We start from the raw sequence: 22,026 nt of genomic DNA, 5'->3' as shown, positions 1-22,026 counted from the left end.
CCTACGGTTTTTAAAACAGATTCATGTATAGTTGATTTAACATTATCTTATGTTTATAGATATCCTGTGAAGGGGATTTAACACTATCTTCTGATTGGAACCTCCTATTTTTTAAAGTATTTATTTTAATATATTTATGTTGTGCGTTTTTTTTACCCTAACCCTCTACGCATGATTTTCAGTTGTGCTAGCACAATGCACTAACGTGTTTACTTTCGATACGGGGGGTTGGTTGTGTGGGTGGTGGGTTTTACTGTTGGGGGGTGTTTGTATTTTTCTTTACAGGTAAAATAGCTGATGTATTTGGGGCAATGCCCCGCAAAAGGCCCTTTTAAGGGCCATTGGTAGTTTATTATAGGCTAGGGGTTTTTTTTTATTTTGGGGGGACTTTTTTATTTTTTATAAATATGGAGATCATATTCAGGTCCGCGGCTGCGATGTTAGGCGTGCGTATTGGTGCCATCGAATGCAACAAAGTTGACGGCTTGATAGATAGACCTCTTAGTGTTTAATGTCCCTTTAATGAGCCTCAACAGAAAGTAAATAACTAATAAAGCTGTATTTGTTTTAAGTTAAACACGGATTTTAGCTCACAAAAACCACTTTGTTTAAATATTTCTCTTTCATATAAAGACAGAAAAAATAATTACAGTGTCACAAATTTAAATAAAGTATTACAAACATATATATATATATATATATATTTTAAAGATATACAATTTTAATATTAATAAAATGTTTTAAAGGGGTTAAAGGTGCACTAAAGTCAAAATTAATCTTTCATGATTCAGATACAGTGTACAGTTTTTAGAGACTTTCCGATTTACTTCCATTATCAAAAAAAATTTTATTTACACTTTCTGAGGCACCATCTCCATCTCCATGCCATCTCCTTCTGAGGCATGTGCACAAGCTCACAGTGTATACAAATACCAGTCTGTGATTGGCTGATGGGTGTCACATAATACAGGAGGTCAGAAAATTGGGGGAAAACTGTCAGAAAAAATCTATTGCTCATTTGAAATTCTGAGCTACTGCATTGTCTTTTTATTATGTTCTTGTCAGTTATGTGATTCTATTGTATTTAATGGTCCTTTATTAAAGGGACATTAAACACTATCGGCTAGATAACGAGTTTTTGTCGGTAAGGCTGTGCGGTGCTAACAAGCCTTTTTTTCTCACTGCTCACTTAAGACAACGCTGGTATTACGAGTTTTCTTCAAGCCGGCGTTAGCCTCAGAAAAGTGAGCGTTGAGTAAAATTTTGCTCCACATCTCACCTCAATACCAGCGTTGCTTAAGTCAGCGGTGAGCTGGCTGAACGTGCTCATGCACGATTTCCCCATAGGAAACAATGGGGCTGAGCTGGCTGAAAAAAAACCCCTAACACCTGCAAAAAAGCAGCGTTCAGCTCAGAACGCAGCCCCATTTTTTCCTATGGGGAAAGAAAAGTTATGTCTACACCTAACATGAACCCTGAGTCTAAACACCCCTAATCTTACACTTATTAACCCCTAATCTGCTGTCCCCGACATCACCGACACCTGCATTATATTATTAACCCCTAATCTGCTGCTCCGGACACCTCCGCCACCTACATTATCCCTATGAACCCCTAATCTACTGCCCCCAACGTCGCCGCAACTATATTAAATTTATTAACCCCTAAATCTAAGTCTAACCCTAACCCTAACACCCCCCTAACTTAAATATAATTTAAATAAATATAAATAAAATTTCTATAATTAAATAAATTAATCCTATTTAAAACTAAATACTTACCGATAAAATAAACCCTAAGATAGCTACAATATAACTAATAGTTACATTGTAGCTAGCTTAGGATTTATATTTATTTTACAGGCAACTTTGTATTTATTTTAACTAGGTAGAATAGTTATTAAAAAGTTATTAACTATTTAATAGCTACCTAGTTAAAATAAGTACAAATTTACCTGTAAAATAAATCCTAACCTAAATTACAATTACACCTAACACTACACTATAATTAAATTAATTACCTAAACTAACTACAATTAATTACAATTAAATTATATAAACTAAATTACAAAAACAAACAAACACTAAATTACAGAAAATAAAAAAATAATTACATTTTTTTAAGCTAATTAAAGCTACTCTAATCCCCCTAATAAAATAAAAAAGCCCCCCAAAATAATAAAATTCCCTACCCTATACTAAATTACAAATAGCCCTTAAAAGGGCTTTTTGTGGGACATTGCCCCAAAGTAATCAGCTCTTTTACCTGTAAAAAACAAAATACAATACCCCCCAACATTAAAACCCACCACCCACACTCCCAACCCTACTCTAAAACCCACCCAATCCCCCCTTAAAAAAACCTAACACTACCCCCTGAAGATCAACCTACCTTGAGATGTCTTCACCCACCGGGCACAAGTAGACCTTCAGAGGGGCAGAAGTCTTCATCTGATCCTGCCAGAAGAGGACATTCAGACCAGCAGAAGTCTTCATCCAGACGGCATCTTCTATCTTCTTCCATCCAGAGCGGGTCCATCTTGAAGACATCCGACACGGAGCATCCTCTTCAATCCGACGGCGACTGAAGAATGAAGGTTCCTTTAAGTGACGTCATCCAAGATGGCATCCCTTCAATTCCGATTGGCTAATAGAATCCTATCAGCCAATCGGAATTAAGGTAGGAAATCAGCCAATAGAATGCAAGCTCAATCCTATTGGCTGATTGCATCAGCCAATAGGATTTTTCCTACCTTAATTCCGATTGGCTGATAGGATTCTATCAGCCAACCGGAATTGAAGGGATGCCATCTTGGATGACGTCACTTAAAGGAACCTTCATTCTTCAGTCGCCGTCGGATGGAAGAGGATGCTCCACGTCGTATGTCTTCAAGATGGACCCGCTCCGCCCCAGATGGAAGAGGATAGAAGATGCCGCCTGGATGAAGACTTCTGCTGGTCTGGATGTCCTCTTCTGGCCGGATCGGATGAAGACTTCTGCCCCTCTGGAGGTTCACTTGTGCCCGGCTGGGTGAAGACGTCTCAAGGTAGGGTGATCTTCAAGGGGGTAGTGTTAGGTTTTATTAAGGGGGGATTGGGTGGGTTTTAGAGTAGGGTTGGGAGTGTTGGTGGTGGGTTGTAATGTTGGGGGGGGGTATTGTATTTCTTTTTTACAGGCAAAAGAGCTGATTACTTTGGGGCAATGCCCCGCAAAAGGCCATTTTAAGGGCTATTTGTAATTTAGTATAGGGTAGGGAATTTTAATATTTTGGGGGGCTTTTTATTTTATTAGGGGAATTAGAGTATGTGTAATTAGCTTAAAAAAATTGTAATCATTTTTTTATTTTCTGTAATTTAGTGGGGTTTTTTTTCCATAATTTAGTTTATTTAATTTAATTGTAATTAATTGTAGTTAGTTTAGGTAATTAATTTAATTATAGTGTAGTGTTAGGTGTAATTGTAATTTAGGTTAGGATTTATTTTACAGGTAAATTTGTACTTATTTTAACTAGGTAGTTATTAAATAGTTAATAACTATTTAATAACTATTCTACCTAGTTAAAATAAATACAAAGTTGCCTGTAAAATAAATATAAATCCTAAACTAGCTACATTGTAACTATTAGTTATATTGTAGCTATCTTAGGGTTTATTTTATCTGTAAGTATTTAATTTTTAATAGGATTAATATATTTAATTATAGTAATTTTATTTCGTTTGATTTAAATTATATTTAAGTTAGGGGGGTTAGACTTAGGGTTAGACTTAGGTTTAAGGGTTAATAAATTTAATATAGTAGTGGCGACATTGGGGGCGGCAGATTAGGGCTTAAAAAATGTAACTAGTGTTTGCAAGGCGGGAATGTGGTGGTTTAGGGGTTAATATATTTATTACAGTGGCGGCGATGCCTGGTCGGCAGATTAGGGGTTAAAAATTTTAATTAAGTGTTTGCGATGTGGGGGGGGCCTTGGTTTAGGGGTTAATAGGTAATTTATGGGTGTTAGTGTACTTTGTAGCACTTTAGTTAAGAGTTTTATGTTACGGCGTTAGCCCATAAAACTCTTAACTACTGACTTTTAAATGCGGTAGGAGTCTGGACAGTAGAGGGTCTACCACTCACTTTTTCCAGCAATCAAAATACCGGCGTAAGAAAATCCCATTAAAAAGATAGGATACGCAATTGACGTAAGGGGATTTGCAGTATGCAAAAATCGCGGGGAAAAAAGTGAGCGGTACACCTGTAACTGTCTGACTCGTAATACCAGCGGGCGTTAAAAAGCAGCGTGGGGACCCCTCAACGCTGCTTTTTAAGGCTAACGCAAGACTCGTAATCTAGGCATATATAAATGCTAGATAGATTGATGCATTCAAAGAAAATATTAGTCTGAGAATAACATGTAGATGTATTTTTCAAAGTTTCATTTGCTGTTTAAATATTGACAAAATAAGTGTAAAGTTTTAGTTTTTATAAAACAAATGGAGCTGCCATGTTGTAACTTAGGTTACCTTCTCTGCTGTGGCCAATTAGGGACAATTATACATATGTCTCTATAGTGTGCAGCCAATGGCTGTGTAGAATATAACAGTGCTCTGTACTTCCATTTCTAACAGGAACTGAAAAGCTCACAATTTCAGAATGGAATTACTTGGAAAGGGGGGAAAATAAATAATAAAAGTATACTGCAGAGTTTTTATATATATATATATATATATATATATATATATATACAATTTATCATTTCAAATTACCATCTCAAAGTGTTTAATATTTCTTTAAAGTCTTTCATACACATCAGCAATATTTTTTTGAACATCTGTATTTCCCATATATAGGGGCGTATTTATGATGCGAGCGGATCATGTTCGCTGCACATCGATAAATACTGACAGCATACACTCTCTGCATTTATCATTGCACCAGCAGTTCTTGTGAACTGCAGGTGCAATGCCGCCCCCTGCAGAGCAGGGGCTGTTAATCAACCCGATCGTATTCGATCGGGTTGATTTCTGGCGATTTCTTTCCGCAGCCTCAGAGCAGGCGGACAGGTTATGGAGCAGCGGTCTTTAGACAGCTGCTTCATAACTTCTGTTTCCGGTGAGCCTGGACGCTCGCCGGAAACACGGGGCATCAAGCTCCGTACGGAGCTTGATAAATATGCCCCAATATCCATATCTGTCAATAATATATCAAACCCATGCTTATTGGCTTGTGCTACACACAATATAAAAATGTGACAATGTTACCAATGGAAAATTATTGTGTAGGTCTTAAGTGAGTATTCGATGTCCGTTTAGAGCACTGCATGCAGATTTTAAAATGAATAATATACGAGACGCAGATGGAACTTGGAAATCAAATATATTTGTCAAGGCTATGAAGCTAGTCAGGAAAGGAAATATATTACAGAAGGTGATCAGTGCAGCACAAGAAGCCTCATAATAATACTAATAATGGTGATAACAATAAGAAAGTGATGTCTGGAATAATAAAGAGTTTGCCAAAATTTTCCAGCCATGACATGCAAATGTATCTGCCTCTTTGTACTTACGTGAACTGAACTGTAGATTAATAAATACATATTTAAAGTGCTGCTGCAGATTACATTTTTGACAAACCCTGCTTTATTTATAATAATATGCAAGATAAATAACTTTATAAATGAGTCATAATTGCAAACCTAATTGTAATAGTTTATCAGTAAAACAAAAAACAAAAACATATTATATACATGGGCAAGACTTACATATATTAGAATAATGTATACCTTTGTTTAATGGGTGATCAATTTCATCAGGCATGTCCATGCGAGATAACAGGTACTGCTGAGCTTCTGTAAGTAATTCAGGAAAATTCTTCTCTACAGTAGCAAATTGTTCAATTTTATGTTTGACTGAAGCCAGCACCTACAGATGAGATGGGACAAATATATAGGTCATTCACAATTCTCTCTTTCTGAAATTACTTTTGTTCTCAAGATTTAGAAAATAGTTTTGTTGATAAAATAATGTTGAAAATGATGATAGAGTGATTTTGTAGCAAATATTGGTGGGGACAAGTCCAGACTACCTAAAAAAATAAGTGTTATGATAAGGATCTGTATTACAGCTGCCTGCAAGCTTTACTCTTAAAGGTCTGGAAATAAATCATTCAGGTTATATTGTGTATGTCATCTAATGACAAATATAAAATAGGTCTAAAATACATTGCTAGAAAGCAAAGAGGACTTGATGCTTTCAGGATTGTGGAATTACTTGATGCTCATCCTATTTAGATGAACCCCATGGCAAGATCAAATCTGATCTATTTTAGTCATGTATTTTGCTATAGTTCATCTTCACATTTCTTCATATTGTTTAAGGTTTTGCCTGAGAAAACAGATAATCAGATATATTTATACTGGTCAGTCCCTAATTGTAAAATAAGATTTTGATGATTTACCATTTTCATCCGATATATTCGGTATTACATTAAAAAATTGTCACCTGAAACAGGAAGAATGTAATTTAGTGGCAATAAGTGTTGGCTCTAATCCATGTATAGAAAGAATAATTCATTGATACATTTTGTGTACAAAAATGATCATTCAAAGTAAGATTAAAGGGACAGACAAATCAAAATTAAATTTTCATGCTTCAGATAGGGCATGCAATTTTAAACAATGTTCCAATTTACATTAATCATCAATGTTGCTTTGTTCTCTTGGTATTCTTAGTTGAAAGCTAAACCTACGTAAGCTCATATGCTAATTTCTTAGTCCTTGAAGGCAGCCTCCAATCTGAATGCATTTTGACATGTTCACAACTAGAGGGAGATAGTTTATGTATGTCATATAGATACAATTGTGCTCATTATATGTGGAGTTACCTAGGAGTCAGCACTGATTGGTTAAAATGCAAGTCTGTCAAAAGAACTGAAATAAGGGGGCAACAGAGGCTTAGATTCAAAATAATCACAGAGGTAAAAAGTGTATTAATATAACTGTGTTGGTTATGCAAAACTGGGGAATGTGTAATTAAGGGATTGTCTATATTTTTAAACTGGTGTAGACTATTCCCTATTAAAGACCCATGCAAAACTATATCAATAATGACAATGTATATTAAGAACCAACTTTACTAAATTACTAATGCCTTTTGCATATCTGCTTTTCTAATAGTCATTCAAATCTAGTATTAATGATATACTGCTAATTAGTATCCTTGTCTTGGTTTAAGACAAGTTATTTATTAAAGGAACAATGTTGAGTAAATTTCCCTCACCCCCTTTAATGTATTCACCAATTATACTTTTTACCTGCTGGAGTGTATTAAATTGTTTGCAAGTAGTTACTTTACCTTTACTTTGTCATTTAAAAGAGTTAATTTTGCCTATTGAAACCGCCACCTATACTTGCAAATTTTCAGAAATGAAGTAATGGGTGCAGAAAAGATATGTGAACAAGATCCAGCAGAATAAATTAGACTCAGTTATCACACTCTTCCCCAATATTTATTTTACTAATTCACACTGATGTGCTTTCATTATCTGACATTCGCTAACCCTTACATTATAATTCTTACTCACATTTTCACCCTTCCAATCCCATTACATAAGCATACACATTTCACATGCAATCCTACAAAGAAGGAGTGCTGAACATTAAAATGACCTTAAATAAAAAAAATTAGGTGAATTTTCAAAGCCCCACATGACACATGTAGATACAAATGTACTTCATTGATGGCTCTGAGGAATTTGTTTGCGCTCTACAAATAAATAATAATTCTATAAAAGCACACTAGTGATCAGTGGAAGAAAAGTAAAATCACTGAGAGGATCTGTAGTACATTGGCAATATTTTTGTTTCCTAATTACTTTAGACAATAAGTAAGAGCAAGTATTTTTGAAAAATGTTCTCCAATTTATTTATTGAAGAATGCGAGTAGGAAAGATAAATTACTTCATCAATCACTTGCTTTTTTGTTCAGTATTACTCATAGGCGTCCTTTTATCACTATGTCAAAATGATATTACTAATTTATTTAATTTTACACATCACACACTTACATATTTTTAAATTAAAGGGACAGTCTACCATAGAATTGTTATTGTTTTAAAAGATAGATAATCCCTTTATTACCCATTCTCCGTTTTTGCATAACCAACACAGTTATATTAATATACTTTTTATCTCTGTGATTACCTTGCATCTAGGAACCTTCTTCCAGCCCCCTGATCACATGACTGTGACTGTTTATTATCTATTGTCTTAAATTTAGCATTGTTTTGTGCTAAATCTTAAATAACCCCCTGTGTCTGATCACAGTGTTATCTATATGGGCCACGTGTACTTTCTGTCTTTTTGTGTTGAAAAGAGATTTAAAAAGCATGTGATAAGAGGCAGCCCTCAAGGGCTTAGAAATTAGCATATGAGTCTGTCTAGGTTTAGTTTCAACTAAGAATACCAAGAGAAAAACCAAATTTGATGATAAAAGTAAATTGGAAAGTTGATTACAATTAAAAGTCCTATCTGAATAATGAAAGTTTAATTTATACTAGACTGTCCCTTTAACACTAGTAGGGTAGTAGAAATTGTTTTGTGCTTCTGTTTGGGTTTGAGGTAACAAATCTATAAATAGGTTTTGTGGATATCATTCACACTAATAATGATTTGATATAGCATATTGTGAGAGTCATGATAGGGAAAGGTTTAATTTCCGGTTTTGAAGCAAAGGGCTCATTAGTTAGTATTTTTAGGGATACAGTACATTGTGAAGTATGGATAGGACACTATCATGGGTTAAGTATATTGATATTGTTAGGGAGCCGTATATAGTGTATGTACATTTCTTTACCCTTTTGCATAATCTGCCTTTGGCTATGGCAATTTGCATGATAGTGGAGACATTGAGTAGTAATGACACTTTAGTGATGGCACTATAGTATGCTCTGCGGCTCATTGCGGCAAGTATTTACCTCAATTAATTATACTGCCGATGATTTACAAAGACCAATTATATGGTAGTATTGAGGGGCAGAGTACACAGCAGCCTACCACATAGGCACAGAGATGGAGTAGGTAGCGATAAGGATGGACACACCTCCGTCCTGATAGGCCCCTTGAACTAATACTCCCCCAATACACAGGTTAGAGCACTTAATGACTAAGTGAAATTGAGCACACACGAAATCCGGAACTAAGTGTATCATTCTCTGTATACAAACAATCCGGAATGTGTTAAAAAACAACGAACATATACTTTTAACATCTTGCACTCATGAAAAGAGAATCAACCGTCTACTAAATAAAGAAATAAAGGTAGGATTTCTGTAGATACGCTAGTTAGGGGTTCTTTTCATAAAAATGTTTGTGGAAAATTAAAATAATAAAAACAGATGGAAAAACTAGACTGGCATGCCAATTGTTTACATAAACACCAAGGGGAAATACTATTTCTCTTGTAAGGTGTATCCAGTCCACGGATCATCCATTACTTGTGGGATATTCTCATTCCCAACAGGAAGTTGCAAGAGGACACCCACAGCAGAGCTGTTATATAGCTCCTCCCCTAACTGCCATATCCAGTCATTCTCTTGCAACTCTCAACACGCATGGAGGTAGTAAGAGAGAGTGGTGAAAAATAGTTAGTTTATTTTCTTCAATCAAAACTATTTTATCTCAGGCAGAAATAGAAGAAGAATCTGCCTGAGTTTTCTATGATCTTAGCAGGTTGTAACTAAGATCCATTGCTGTTCTCACATATGTCTGAGGAGAGAGGTAACTTCAGCGGGAGAATGGCGTGCAGTTTACTCTGCTATGAGGAAATTGGAAAATGCTAGAAAAGGCTGCTGATACAGGATTAATGTAAGTTAAGCCTGAATACAGTGATATAATAACGACTGGTATCATGCTTACTCTCAGGGGTAATACCCTTATATAAATGCAATATAAAACGTTTGCTGGCATGTTTAATCGTTTTTATATATGCTTTGGTGATAAAACTTATTGGGGCCTAGTTTTTTCCACATGGCTTGCTTTATTTTTGCCTAGTAACAGTTTCCTGAGGCTTTCCACTGTTGTAGTATGAGTGGGAGGGGCCTATTTTAGCGCTTTTTTGCGCAGTTAAAATTACAGACTGAGACATCCAGTTTTCCTCAGAAGTCCCCTGACAGCTACAGGACATATCAAAAGGGCCTAAAGTCATTTATTGGGGAAGGTAGGGCCACAGCAGAGCTGTGGCAGTTTATTGTGACTGTTAAAAAAACAGAATTTATGCTTACCTGATAAATTACTTTCTCCAACGGTGTGTCCGGTCCACGGCGTCATCCTTACTTGTGGGATATTCTCTTCCCCAACAGGAAATGGCAAAGAGTCCCAGCAAAGCTGGTCACATGATCCCTCCTAGGCTCCGCCCACCCCAGTCATTCGACCGACGGACAGGAGGAAATATATATAGGAGAAACCATATGATACCGTGGTGACTGTAGTTAGAGAAAATAATTCACCAGACCTGATTAAAAAACCAGGGTGGGCCGTGGACCGGACACACCGTTGGAGAAAGTAATTTATCAGGTAAGCATAAATTCTGTTTTCTCCAACATTGGTGTGTCCGGTCCACAGCGTCATCCTTACTTGTGGGAACCAATACCAAAGCTTTAGGACACGGATGAAGGGAGGGAGCAAATCAGGTCACCTAAATGGAAGGCACCACGGTTTGCAAAACCTTTCTCCCAAAAATAGCCTCCGAAGAAGCAAAAGTATCAAATTTGTAAAATTTGGCAAAAGTGTGCAGTGAAGACCAAGTCGCTGCCTTACATATCTGGTCAACAGAAGCCTCGTTCTTGAAGGCCCATGTGGAAGCCACAGCCCTAGTGGAGTGAGCTGTGATTCTTTCAGGAGGCTGCCGTCCGGCAGTCTCATAAGCCAATCGGATAATGCTTTTAAGCCAAAAGGAAAAAGAGGTAGAAGTCGCTTTTTGACCTCTCCTTTTACCAGAATAAACAACAAACACCAAAAAACTCTTAACCATCTCCGTGGAGATGTTGCCTGTGCAACGGCAAAGAGAATGACTGGGGTGGGCGGAGCCTAGGAGGGATCATGTGACCAGCTTTGCTGGGACTCTTTGCCATTTCCTGTTGGGGAAGAGAATATCCCACAAGTAAGGATGACGCCGTGGACCGGACACACCAATGTTGGAGAAACGTCTATGTCGTTTTTTTGATCCGTTTTTTGAACTAAGGGGTTAATCATCCATTTGCAAGTGGGTGCAATGCTCTGTATTATATACACTGTAAAAATTTCGTTTGATTTACTGCCTTTTTTCACTGTTTTTCAAATTTTGACACAATTTGTTTCTCTTAAAGGCACAGTACCGTTTTTTATATTTGCTTGTTAACTTGATTTAAAGTGTTTTTCCAAGCTTGCTAGTCTCATTGCTAGTCTGTACAAACATGTCTGACATAGAGGAAACGCCTTGTTCATTATGTTTAAAAGCCATGGTGGAACCCCCTCTTAGAATGTGTACCAAATGTACTGATTTCACTTTAAGCAATAAAGATCATATTCTGTCTTTAAAAAATTTATCACCAGGGGAATCTGACGAGGGGGAAGTTATGCCGACTAACTCTCCCCACATGTTAGATCCTTTGACTCCCGCTCAAGGGACTCATGCTCAAATGGCGCCAAGTACAACTAGGGCGCCCATAGCGATTACTTTACAAGACATGGCGGCAGTCATGGATAATACACTGTCAGCGGTATTAGCCAGACTACCTGAATTTAGAGGAAAGCGAGATAGCTCTGGGGTTAGACGAAATGCAGAGCATACTGACGCTTTAAGAACCATGTCTGATACTGCCTCACAATATGCAGAAGCTGAGGAAGGAGAGCTTCAGTCTGTGGGTGATATTTCTGACTGAGGAAAGATACCTGATTCTGATATTTCTACATTTAAATTTAAGCTTGAACACCTCCGCGTATTGCTAAGGGAGGTTTTAGCTGCTCTGAATGACTGTGGCACAATTGCAGTGCCAGAGAAATTGTGTAGACTGGATAAATACTTTGCAGTGCCGGTGTGTACTGATGTTTTTCCAATACCTAAAAGGTTTACAGAAATTATTATTAAGGAATGGGATTGGCCAGGCGTGCCGTTCTCTCCACCTCCTATTTTTAGAAAAATGTTTCCTATAGACGCCACCACACGGGACTTATGGCAGATAGTCCCTAAGGTGGAGGGAGCAGTTTCTACTCTAGCAAAGCGTACTACTATCCCTGTCGAGGACAGTTGTGTTTTTTCAGATCCAATGGATAAAAAATTAGAAGGTTACCTTAAGAAAATGTTTATTCAACAAGGTTTTATCCTACAGCCCCTTGCATGCATTGCTCCTGTCACTGCTGCTGCGGCGTTCTGGTTTGAGTCTCTGGAAGAGGCTTTACAGGTAGCGACTCCATTGGATGACATACTTGGCAAACTTAGAGCACTTAAGCTAGCCAATTCTTTTGTTTCTGATACCATTGTTCATTTGACTAAACTAACGGCTAAGAATTCTAGTTTTGCTATACAGGCACGTAGGGCGCTATGGCTTAAATCATGGTCAGCTGACGTGACTTCAAAATCTAAGCTGCTTAACATTCCCTTCAAGGGGCAGACCCTATTCGGGCCTGGTTTGAAGGAGATTATTGCTGATATCACTGGAGGAAAAGGTCATGCCCTTCCTCAGGACAGGTCCAAATCAAGGGCCAAACAGTCTAATTTTCGTGCCTTTTGAAACTTCAAGGCAGGTGCGGCATCAACTTCCTCTAATGCAAAACAAGAGGGAACTTTTGCTCAGTCCAAGACGGTCTGGAGGCCAAACCAGACCTGGAACAAAGGTAAGCAGGCCAAAAAGCCTGCTGCTGCCTCTAAGACAGCATAAAAGAACGGCCCCCTATCCGGTAACGGATCTAGTAGGGGGCAGACTCTCACTCTTCGCCCAGGCGTGGGCAAGAGATGTTCAGGATCCCTGGGCGCTGGAAATTATATCCCAGGGATATCTTCTGGACTTCAAAGCTTCCCCCCCCAAAAGGGAGATTTCACCTTTCACAATTATCTGCAAACCAGATAAAGAGAGAGGCATTCTTACACTGTGTACGAGACCTAGTTATGGGAGTGATCCATCCAGTAGGCATTACCAGTTCGTAGCTCTTCCTTTTGGATTAGCTACAGCCCCAAGAATCTTCACAAAGGTTCTAGGGTCGCTTATGGCGGTCCTAAGGCCTATCAGTGGCCCCTTATTTAGACGACATCCTGATACAGGCGTCAAACTTCCAAATTGCCAAGTCTCATACGGACATAGTACTGGCATTTCTAAGGTCGCATGGGTGGAAAGTGAACGAGGAAAAGAGTTCTCTATCCCCACTCACAAGAGTTTCCTTCCTAGGGACTCTGATAGATTCTGTAGAAATGAAAATTTACCTGACGGAGTCCAGGTTATCAAAGCTTCTAAATTCCTGCCGTGTTCTTCATTCCATTCCGTGCCCTTCGGTGGCTCAGTGCATGGAAGTAATCGGCTTAATGGTAGCGGCAATGGACATAGTGCCATTTGCACGCTTACATCTCAGACCGCTGCAACTATGCATGCTCAGTCAGTGGAATGGGGATTACACAGATTTGTCCCCCTCTACTAAATCTGGATCAAGAGACCAGGGATTCTCTTCTCTGGTGGCTATCTTGGGTCCATCTGTCCAAAGGTGTGACCTTTCGCAGGCCAGATTGGACAATTGTAACAACAGATGCCAGCCTTCTAGGTTGGGGTGCAGTCTGGAACTCCCTGAAGGCTCAGGGATCATGGACTCAGGAGGAGACACTCCTTCCAATAAATATTCTGGAACTGAGAGCGATATTCAATGCTCTTCAGGCTTGGCCTCAGTTAGCAACTCTGAGGTACATCAGATTTCAGTCAGACAACATCACGACTGTGGCTTACATCAACCTTCAAGGGGGGAACAAGAAGTTCCCTAGCGATGTTAGAAGTCTCAAAAATAATTCGCTGGGCAGAGATTGACTCTTGCCACCTATCAGCTATCCATATCCCAGGTGTAGAGAAGTGGGAGGCAGATTTTCTAAGTCGACAGACTTTTCATCCGGGGGAGTGGGAACTCCATCCGGAGGTGTTTGCACAATTGATTCATCATTGGGGCAAACCAGAACTGGATCTCATGGCGTCTCGACAGAACGCCAAGCTTCCTTGTTACGGATCCAGGTCCAGGGATCCCAAGGCGATGCTGATAGATGCTCTAGCAGCACCCTGGTCTTTCAACATGGCTTATGTGTTTCCACCGTTTCCTCTGCTCCCTCAACTGATTGCCAAAATCAAGCAGGAGAGAGCATCAGTGATTTTAATAGCGCCTGCATGGCCACGCAGGACCTGGTATGCAGATCTAGTGGACATGTCATCCTTTCCACCATGGACTCTGCCTCTGAGACAGGACCTTCTACTTCAGGGTCCTTTCCACCATCCAAATCTAATTTCTCTGAGACTGACTGCATGGAGATTGAACGCTTGATTTTATCAAAGCGTGGCTTCTCCGAGTCAGTCATTGATACCTTAATACAGGCACGAAAGCCTGTCACCAGGAAAATTTATCATAAGATATGGCGTAAATATCTTTATTGGTGTGAATCCAAGGGTTACTCATGGAGTAAAGTCAGGATTCCCAGGATATTATCCTTTCTCCAAGAAGGTTTAGAAAAAAGGATTGTCAGCTAGTTCCTTAAAGGGACAGATTTCTGCGCTGTCTATTCTTTTGCACAAGCGTCTGGCAGATGTTCCAGACGTTCAGGCATTTTGTCAGGCTTTAGTTAGAATCAAGCCTGTGTTTAAACCTGTTGCTCCGCCATGGAGCTTAAATTTGGTTCTTAAGGTTCTTCAAGGAGTTCCATTTGAACCTCTTCATTCCATAGATATCAAACTTTTATCTTGGAAAGCTCTTTTTTTGGTAGCTATTTCTTCGGCTCGTAGAGTCTCCGAGTTATCTCCCTTACAATGTGATTCTCCTTATCTGATTTTCCATTCGGATAAGGTAGTCCTGCATACCAAACCTGTGTTTTTACCTAAGGTGGTATCTAACAAGAATATCAATCAAGAGATTGTTGATCCATCCTTGTGTCCTAATCCTTCTTCAAAGAAGGAACGTCTATTACACAATCTGGACGTGGTTCGTGCTTTAAAGTTTTACTTACAAGCTACTAAAGACTTTCGTCAAACATCGGCTTTGTTTGTGGTCTACTCTGGTCAGAGGAGAGGTCAAAAGGCTTCGGCAACCTCTCTTTCTTTTTGGCTAAGAAGCATAATCCGCTTAGCCTATGAGACTGCTGGACAGCAGCCTCCAGAAAGGATTACAGCTCATTCTACTAGAGCTGCGGCTTCCACTTGGGCCTTTAAAAATGAGGCTTCTGTTGGTCTTTGCTTGGTCTTCGCTTCATACTTTTTCAAAATTCTACAAATTTGATACTTTTGCTTCTTCGGAGGCTATTTTTGGGAGAAAGGTTTTACAGGCAGTGGTACCTTCCATTTAAGTACCTGCCTTGTCCCTCCCTTCATCCGTGTACTTTAGCTTTGGTATTGGTATCCCACAAGTAATGGATGATCCGTGGACTGGATACACCTTACAAGAGAAAACACAATTTATGCTTACCTGATAAATTTATTTCTCTTGTGGTGTATCCAGTCCACGGCCCGCCCTGTCATTTTAAGGCAGGTAATTTTTAAATTTAAACTACAGTCACCACTGCACCCTATGGTTTCTCCTTTCTCTGCGTGTTTTCGGTCGAATGACTGGATATGGCAGTTAGGCGAGGAGCTATATAACAACTCTGCTGTGGGTGTCCTCTTGCAACTTCCTGTTGGGAATGAGAATATCCCACAAGTAATGGATGATCCGTGGACTGGATACACCACAAGAGAAATAAATTTATCAGGTAAGCATAAATTGTGTTATCCCTTATGTCTTTATATTAGGTCTTATATATAGATTGAATAAGGATCTATACAAAGATAAGGTATCATTATTCATTGTTAGACAGAATGAAGATATTGGTGAAGACAAAAAACTGGCTGATTGTGAAAACCATTAACGATAATGCTGATGAGATGTAACATAAAATGAAATGGACATATATCTATTATTTTAGAGATGGATAATGAAATGAAATGTACAGGTATACCCCACTTTACAGCGCTTCACTTTACAGCGCTTCGCTAATACAGCGCTTTGCTAATACAGCGCTTTGTGGAGCTGAAGTTCAACCTCTAAGGATTTTGAAACAGTGCTGTAATCATCGTGAGATTGCGAGAAAAGTGACTGGCACCATTTTGTTATGCTTATTTCACTCTGTTTACAGCATTACAGTGCAATCTGTGTCTCAGTGCTATAGTCTGGCAAATTTTACTACCGTAATTGTCACTATTTTACAGGTACACTATTTATTGAATACTGTGCTGTGCTAGTGTTAAACTAAATGTAGCACTATTGCACCCCTAATATATGTTAGTTCAAACATGTTTTCAAGTTTTTAAACACACTGGCAAGTGAAAAGAAAGCTAAAACTGCCTTGTTTCACTTTAAGGCGGTTTTCACTTTTCAGCGGGGCTCCGGTCCCTAACCCGCTATATGAGCGGGGTATACCAGTATATCTATTTTCTATGTCACCACTTGATTGTATAGGATATAAATTGTTGCTTTATACATATGGTGTAAGATAAGGTATACAACTTTAAGGTTCATATAGGTAGAATCAGAGTGTATATTCTGAGCATGCAGGTGTATGTAATTAATTAGAGAACACGCCCCCCAAAAGGGAGGATATGGTTTATTTCTGTTAGGTAGGAGCTATATAAAGCAGGTGTATTGGTAAGGTGTATACTATGCCTGAGGAAACGGCCTTATAGCGCCGAGAAATGCATTGCATGTATTCCACTTTTGCATTTATTTTTAAACTTTTTAATAAATACCAATTTTTACTAAAACCAAAATTGAGTGGAAACACCTTACCTGCCTGTGATCATTGAGTTCCTATTGGAGTACCATTATTGGCACTTCCTTGCACCTGGATCCTGTCCATTGGGAGGACCTCAGTGGGGTGAACTGACACACCTTCTACAAATCTGTCAGTCTACATCTACCAGCACATTGGTGTGCTTGGTCAATATGTGAGTACCCATTTGACATCAGTAAATTACATATGGCTACACTCTGATTGATCTGCACATGTAGTGCCTTCTGTCTATGCTTTATATATCCTTTGCAGCACACACAAAATCCTAGCTGTGGGTGAGCTGTTACACACAATAATTCTACAGCCTGCATCTACTAGCACATTGGTGTGCTCTACTAATATGTGATTACCCATTTGGCTCAAATTATATTGAGTCCATATTTGTGTTTGATGATTCTACACATGAGGTGCACCTCTGTTCTTCTTTATATTTACTAACCCTTACATTATAATTCTTACTTACATTTTCACAAGCAATCCTACAAAGAAGGAGTGCTGGACATTAAAATGACCTTAAATTAAAAAAAAAAAAAAAAATAGCCTTATTAAAGGGATAGTAAACCCCAACATTTTCTTTTATGATTCAGGTAGAACATACAATTTTAAACAACTTTCCAATTGAATTCTATTATCACATTTTCTTCATTCTCTTATTATCTATTGCTGAAGGAACAGCATTGCACTACTGACAGGAAGCTGAAAATATATATTTAGTCAATCACAAGAGAGAAATGTGTGCAGGCACCATTTAGCAGCAGCTCCCACTAGTGTATGATATGTGCGTATTCATTTTTTAACAAGGGATACTAAGAGAACGAAGCATATTTGAAAATAGAAGTGAATTTAAAAGTGTCTTAAAATGACATGCTGTGGGGGCGGAGCCAAGCCATGCAGGGAGATGGCTGTGTAGAAGGAGAGCTCTTGAACCCTCAGGCATAATAACTACAATAATAGGCATAGAATGTTTCTATAAACTACCCATATAGGAGGATAATATATCTCTAAGTGGTCAGCAATCGAAGATAACCCCTGAGATCTGAAATATCTGCATATTGTGGGAGATAGATGAAGAGGTCATAGCCACGTCTTTTTTTTTTTTTGCTACCCCTGAGCATCGCAAGGACTATTGGAGAAATATAGACACACGGAACCCCTCACTTCAAAGCACTGTGTGGGCTATCAGCACCCGGTAACTTACCGTCTATCAGCCTACTTGTTGAGTGAAGGATCGCTGCCCTTGGGCCTTCTAATAACGGACCACCGGGTGCCGCGACGCAAAATAATCCCGGTAAGAAAATAGTCCCTCCGCTCACACGCTCTTTCACATTGCTACGGGGGTCAGTGAATAAGTGAAGGTCTTAACCTTGTTTAGAGATCGGGGAGCCTGTGTGCTGTTTGAGAAGCTGCTCTCTTGTTTCTGACCTGGCTCAGATAGGTTGAACAGCGATTTACCGCGCAACCACTGCCCGCATATACTCAGGCCTGGCTGAGCCTTAATAAAGTGGTAGGCCTCGAAGTATTAACTGACATCTTCAGATCTATTTTCACTGGGGTGCAAATAGAGGCCAAGGACATGGGATATATTATATATATATATTATAGCCTACAAGCGACATAAAAGGTTGGAGTTGACTCTGTAAAGCACTGTTGACACCCTCACAACACTTTTAAAGTATCCCCACATTACAAATCTGCCACCTTATCATTATTTTTGTGCTTAGAGACCAGGTTGAATTTTACTACTAATCTCTAGGGTGCACTATACCTAGGCAGCTTCTTTTAGTTGCTAATCAAAAGGGCCCTGACTTCATACCCATACTACTTATTTTTATTGGAAAATAAAAAAGGTTTCAGTTAACTTTACTAACTGTGGCATCTGGCCCATCCTGTCCCTTTCTTTCTACACTCTGCTGCCCTCTCTACCAATACTGCCTGGAGTGGGCCTGCATACCTAGTTACCCTAAGCTCAAATTCATTGAGAGGGAACAATCTGAGGGATGCCCTGTAAGAAGCAAAACAAGGTTAATACTCATACCCCTGTGCGCACCCTGAATAAATATTTGAAACAAGTGGAACTCATCAGTACACCCCCATCTGACACAGTGGAAACAGGAGTGCCCGGTAGAGGGAATACACCACAAAATATGGAGATGCAGGCGACACAGCATATCACCAAAGAGGACCTGCGCCATCTTTCCTCAAAAGAGGATATTAAAAATGCTGTATTAGAAATGCGCACCCTCTTTCACGAACTTAAAAAGTATATTAAGAAACCACGCAAGCAGCAAACCTAGCTGCCACTCAGCTTATGGACACTGAAATTAAGGGCCATGCAGAGGTCATACAGCAATTATCTGACAAATTGGAGGATCTGGACAATCGTGGGCGTAGGAACAACCTGCGAATCAGGGGGGTATCGGAGTCTGTGCATCCCCCTGCTATAGAAGGATATTTGCAGAGCCTGTTCCGCACCCTGAAAGGCACCCCCTCCTCTCCGGAGATAATGCTGGAACGCGCTCACAGAGCGCTTCGGGCGAGACCACCTACCAAGGCGCCCCCCAGAGACATCATTGTCCGTTTCCTTAATTACAAAGATAAAGAGGAAATCCTACGGTACGCCCGTACCAATCACCCGGTACAACATGCGGGTGAGGAGCTCCAGATTTTCTCTGACCTATCCCCAACAACCTTACAGAAAAAGAGAGAAATGGGACACATAACAGCCAATTTGAGGGCCCACAAAATCCCTTATCGCTGGGGCTTCCCGGTCTCCATAATGGCGACACACAACAATAAGACAGCAATATACAAAGCGGGAGAAGACGTCCAATCATTCTACGACTGCCTTGCTTTGGATGACTCGCAGCATACCCGAGACGAGACCCCGGGGACTTCCAGCCGAGACCCCTGACCTATGAGATTCTGTATTAACATTTGTTCTGAGATGGTTTCTAGTTTGCCCACCCAACTAGTCTAATTAAAAAGTTATGTAACCTGTAGTAAGAATATTGTTTAGTTAAGCTAACTGCTGAGTTTAACTGTTTGAGTGGAGGCTCCTGGACAGTAGGTAAGCTCCTTATTGCATTCATGTTTACATTGCTATATCTCTTCCTAATTGTTAGAACTACAATAACTGCATGTCAGTGCTGAGACATAACTGTTAATAATAGTTAACTGGCTGGTAATTTTTAACTATCTCACCCTGCCTGACTAATCAACCTGTTATTTAACCTGCTAGTATAATGTTATCTAGTTTAATTAACTACTTTATTCTAATATTTAAACAATATCTGTGGCCCTATAGGTAGGTCTTTCTCAGCACTGGCACACTCAATGTCACCCTCCTGATAAATTGCAATGTCATAACGTTTAGATGCACAATGTTTAGAATTAGATGTCTAAAGCTGGTTTACTATCGCCCATTGCACCTTACTTACATTCACCCATACACTGCTTTACCTCTGCCAAATTGGGGAGACGCGGCACACGTATGTTAGTGCTGAGACCTAAATGCTTACAATAGTTCACTGGCTGGTAATTTATCAGTACACTTGTGTTACCAGATTATCCAAATTGTCACACTGTTATTTAGATCAATAAACTACTGATTTTTAGCAGTTAAAGAATATCTGTCGACCACTTGAAATGCCCCCTCTAGCACTGGTACCCCTACTGCTACCTCCATGATTATTTACAATACCACTGTGTTAGTATGTTTAATGTTAGGATTTTGATGTTTATAACTGGTTCACGGGCACCTATTACTTCACACCCCTACCATCCATCCTCTTCCCCATGTGAATTACTTCACTTTCCTCCACCCCATCCTCCTCCATCCAAGCCCTATTGTTCTGTGCCTACTACACGACAACTCTTGAAACTGTGGCAAATCTGCCACCAAGAGTTATTATATATCTTAATTGTTGTATTTGCCTGGGGGTTACAACCCCAATTTTCTTTGTTTGTTACTTGTTATTTAGAAGGTTACTGAATCTTTGTAATCAATCATTTACGGACCTTCCGTGCATTGTTTGCTAGTTATAAGACACCTATTTCATCTAATTTCCACCTCAGTTCTATAACTCCTACTTTCCCCTTTCCCCACTTCCACCCCCTCTAAAACTTTCCTCCTTTTTTTTTTTGAATGAATCATCAACATAGTAAGTTTGGATTTCACGGCCTTACACTAACCACTATTAATGCCAAAGGTTTGAATAACCCTGGTAAGCGGTCTATTGCTTTTAGAGCCCTAAAGAACCTACATAGCCATATACTCTTTTTCCAGGAGACACATTTCCGCAGGGGCAGGGAGCCAAAATGGTTTAACGCCCAATATCCCACAGCCCTGTTCGCGTCTGGCCTCTCTAAAAAGGGGGGAGTGGGGATACTGATACACCATTCAATCCCATTAAAAATTACACATGTAGAAAAGGACACAGAGGGTAGATACCTGCTGATAACAGGAACACTATATGAACATCCAATCACCCTTCTTACTCTCTACAGTCCGAACACAGAACAGCATTTATTCTTGCACAAGATTGCGAGACTCATTCTGGACTTCGCGAAGGGACCAGTGTTCCTTTCGGGAGATTTTAATATTTCCATGGAGGCGTCGTTAGACACATCCAATGGATCGGACAGTACCCCTACTAAACTTCTCAAATCAGTCAAAAACTCAATCTCAAGTCTTGCACTGCATGATATTTGGAGGTCACTTCATCCATCATCTAGGGACTACACTTACTACTCCCCTCCACATAACAAATACTCTAGAATAGATTATTTTTTTACAGACTCCATCGGACTTGACATGATAACATCTTGCTCCATAGACCCGATTACTTGGTCGGACCACGCCCCTGTCACATGTGAGGTTCAGTGGCCCAATCTTCCTCCCACAACATATATATGGAGACTTGACGATACATTACTAGATAATCCTTCAATAAGCTCTGAAATCCAAAAATCCCTCAATGACTTTCTACGACATAACGACCCCTCGCAGACC

At 39.4% G+C, this 22,026-nt stretch overlaps 1 protein-coding gene across 2 annotated transcripts in view; it reads right to left on the bottom strand.

Moving 5' to 3' along the window:
- Positions 1-22,026, bottom strand: part of FHIP1A (FHF complex subunit HOOK interacting protein 1A) — a 477,992-nt gene that overhangs the window by 4,191 nt on the left and 451,775 nt on the right. For both annotated transcript variants that reach the window (XM_053703737.1, XM_053703738.1), the window contains exon 11: positions 5,765-5,903. In XM_053703737.1, coding sequence (XP_053559712.1) covers positions 5,765-5,903 — 139 coding nt within the window. The remainder of the gene's footprint in view (positions 1-5,764; positions 5,904-22,026) is intronic.

The sequence above is a fragment of the Bombina bombina genome, chromosome 2 (genome assembly GCF_027579735.1).
Source record: "Bombina bombina isolate aBomBom1 chromosome 2, aBomBom1.pri, whole genome shotgun sequence".
NCBI lineage: Eukaryota > Metazoa > Chordata > Amphibia > Anura > Bombinatoridae > Bombina > Bombina bombina.
The sequence above is the reverse complement of the archived record's forward strand: the minus strand, read 5'-3'. Positions and strand labels throughout refer to the sequence as shown.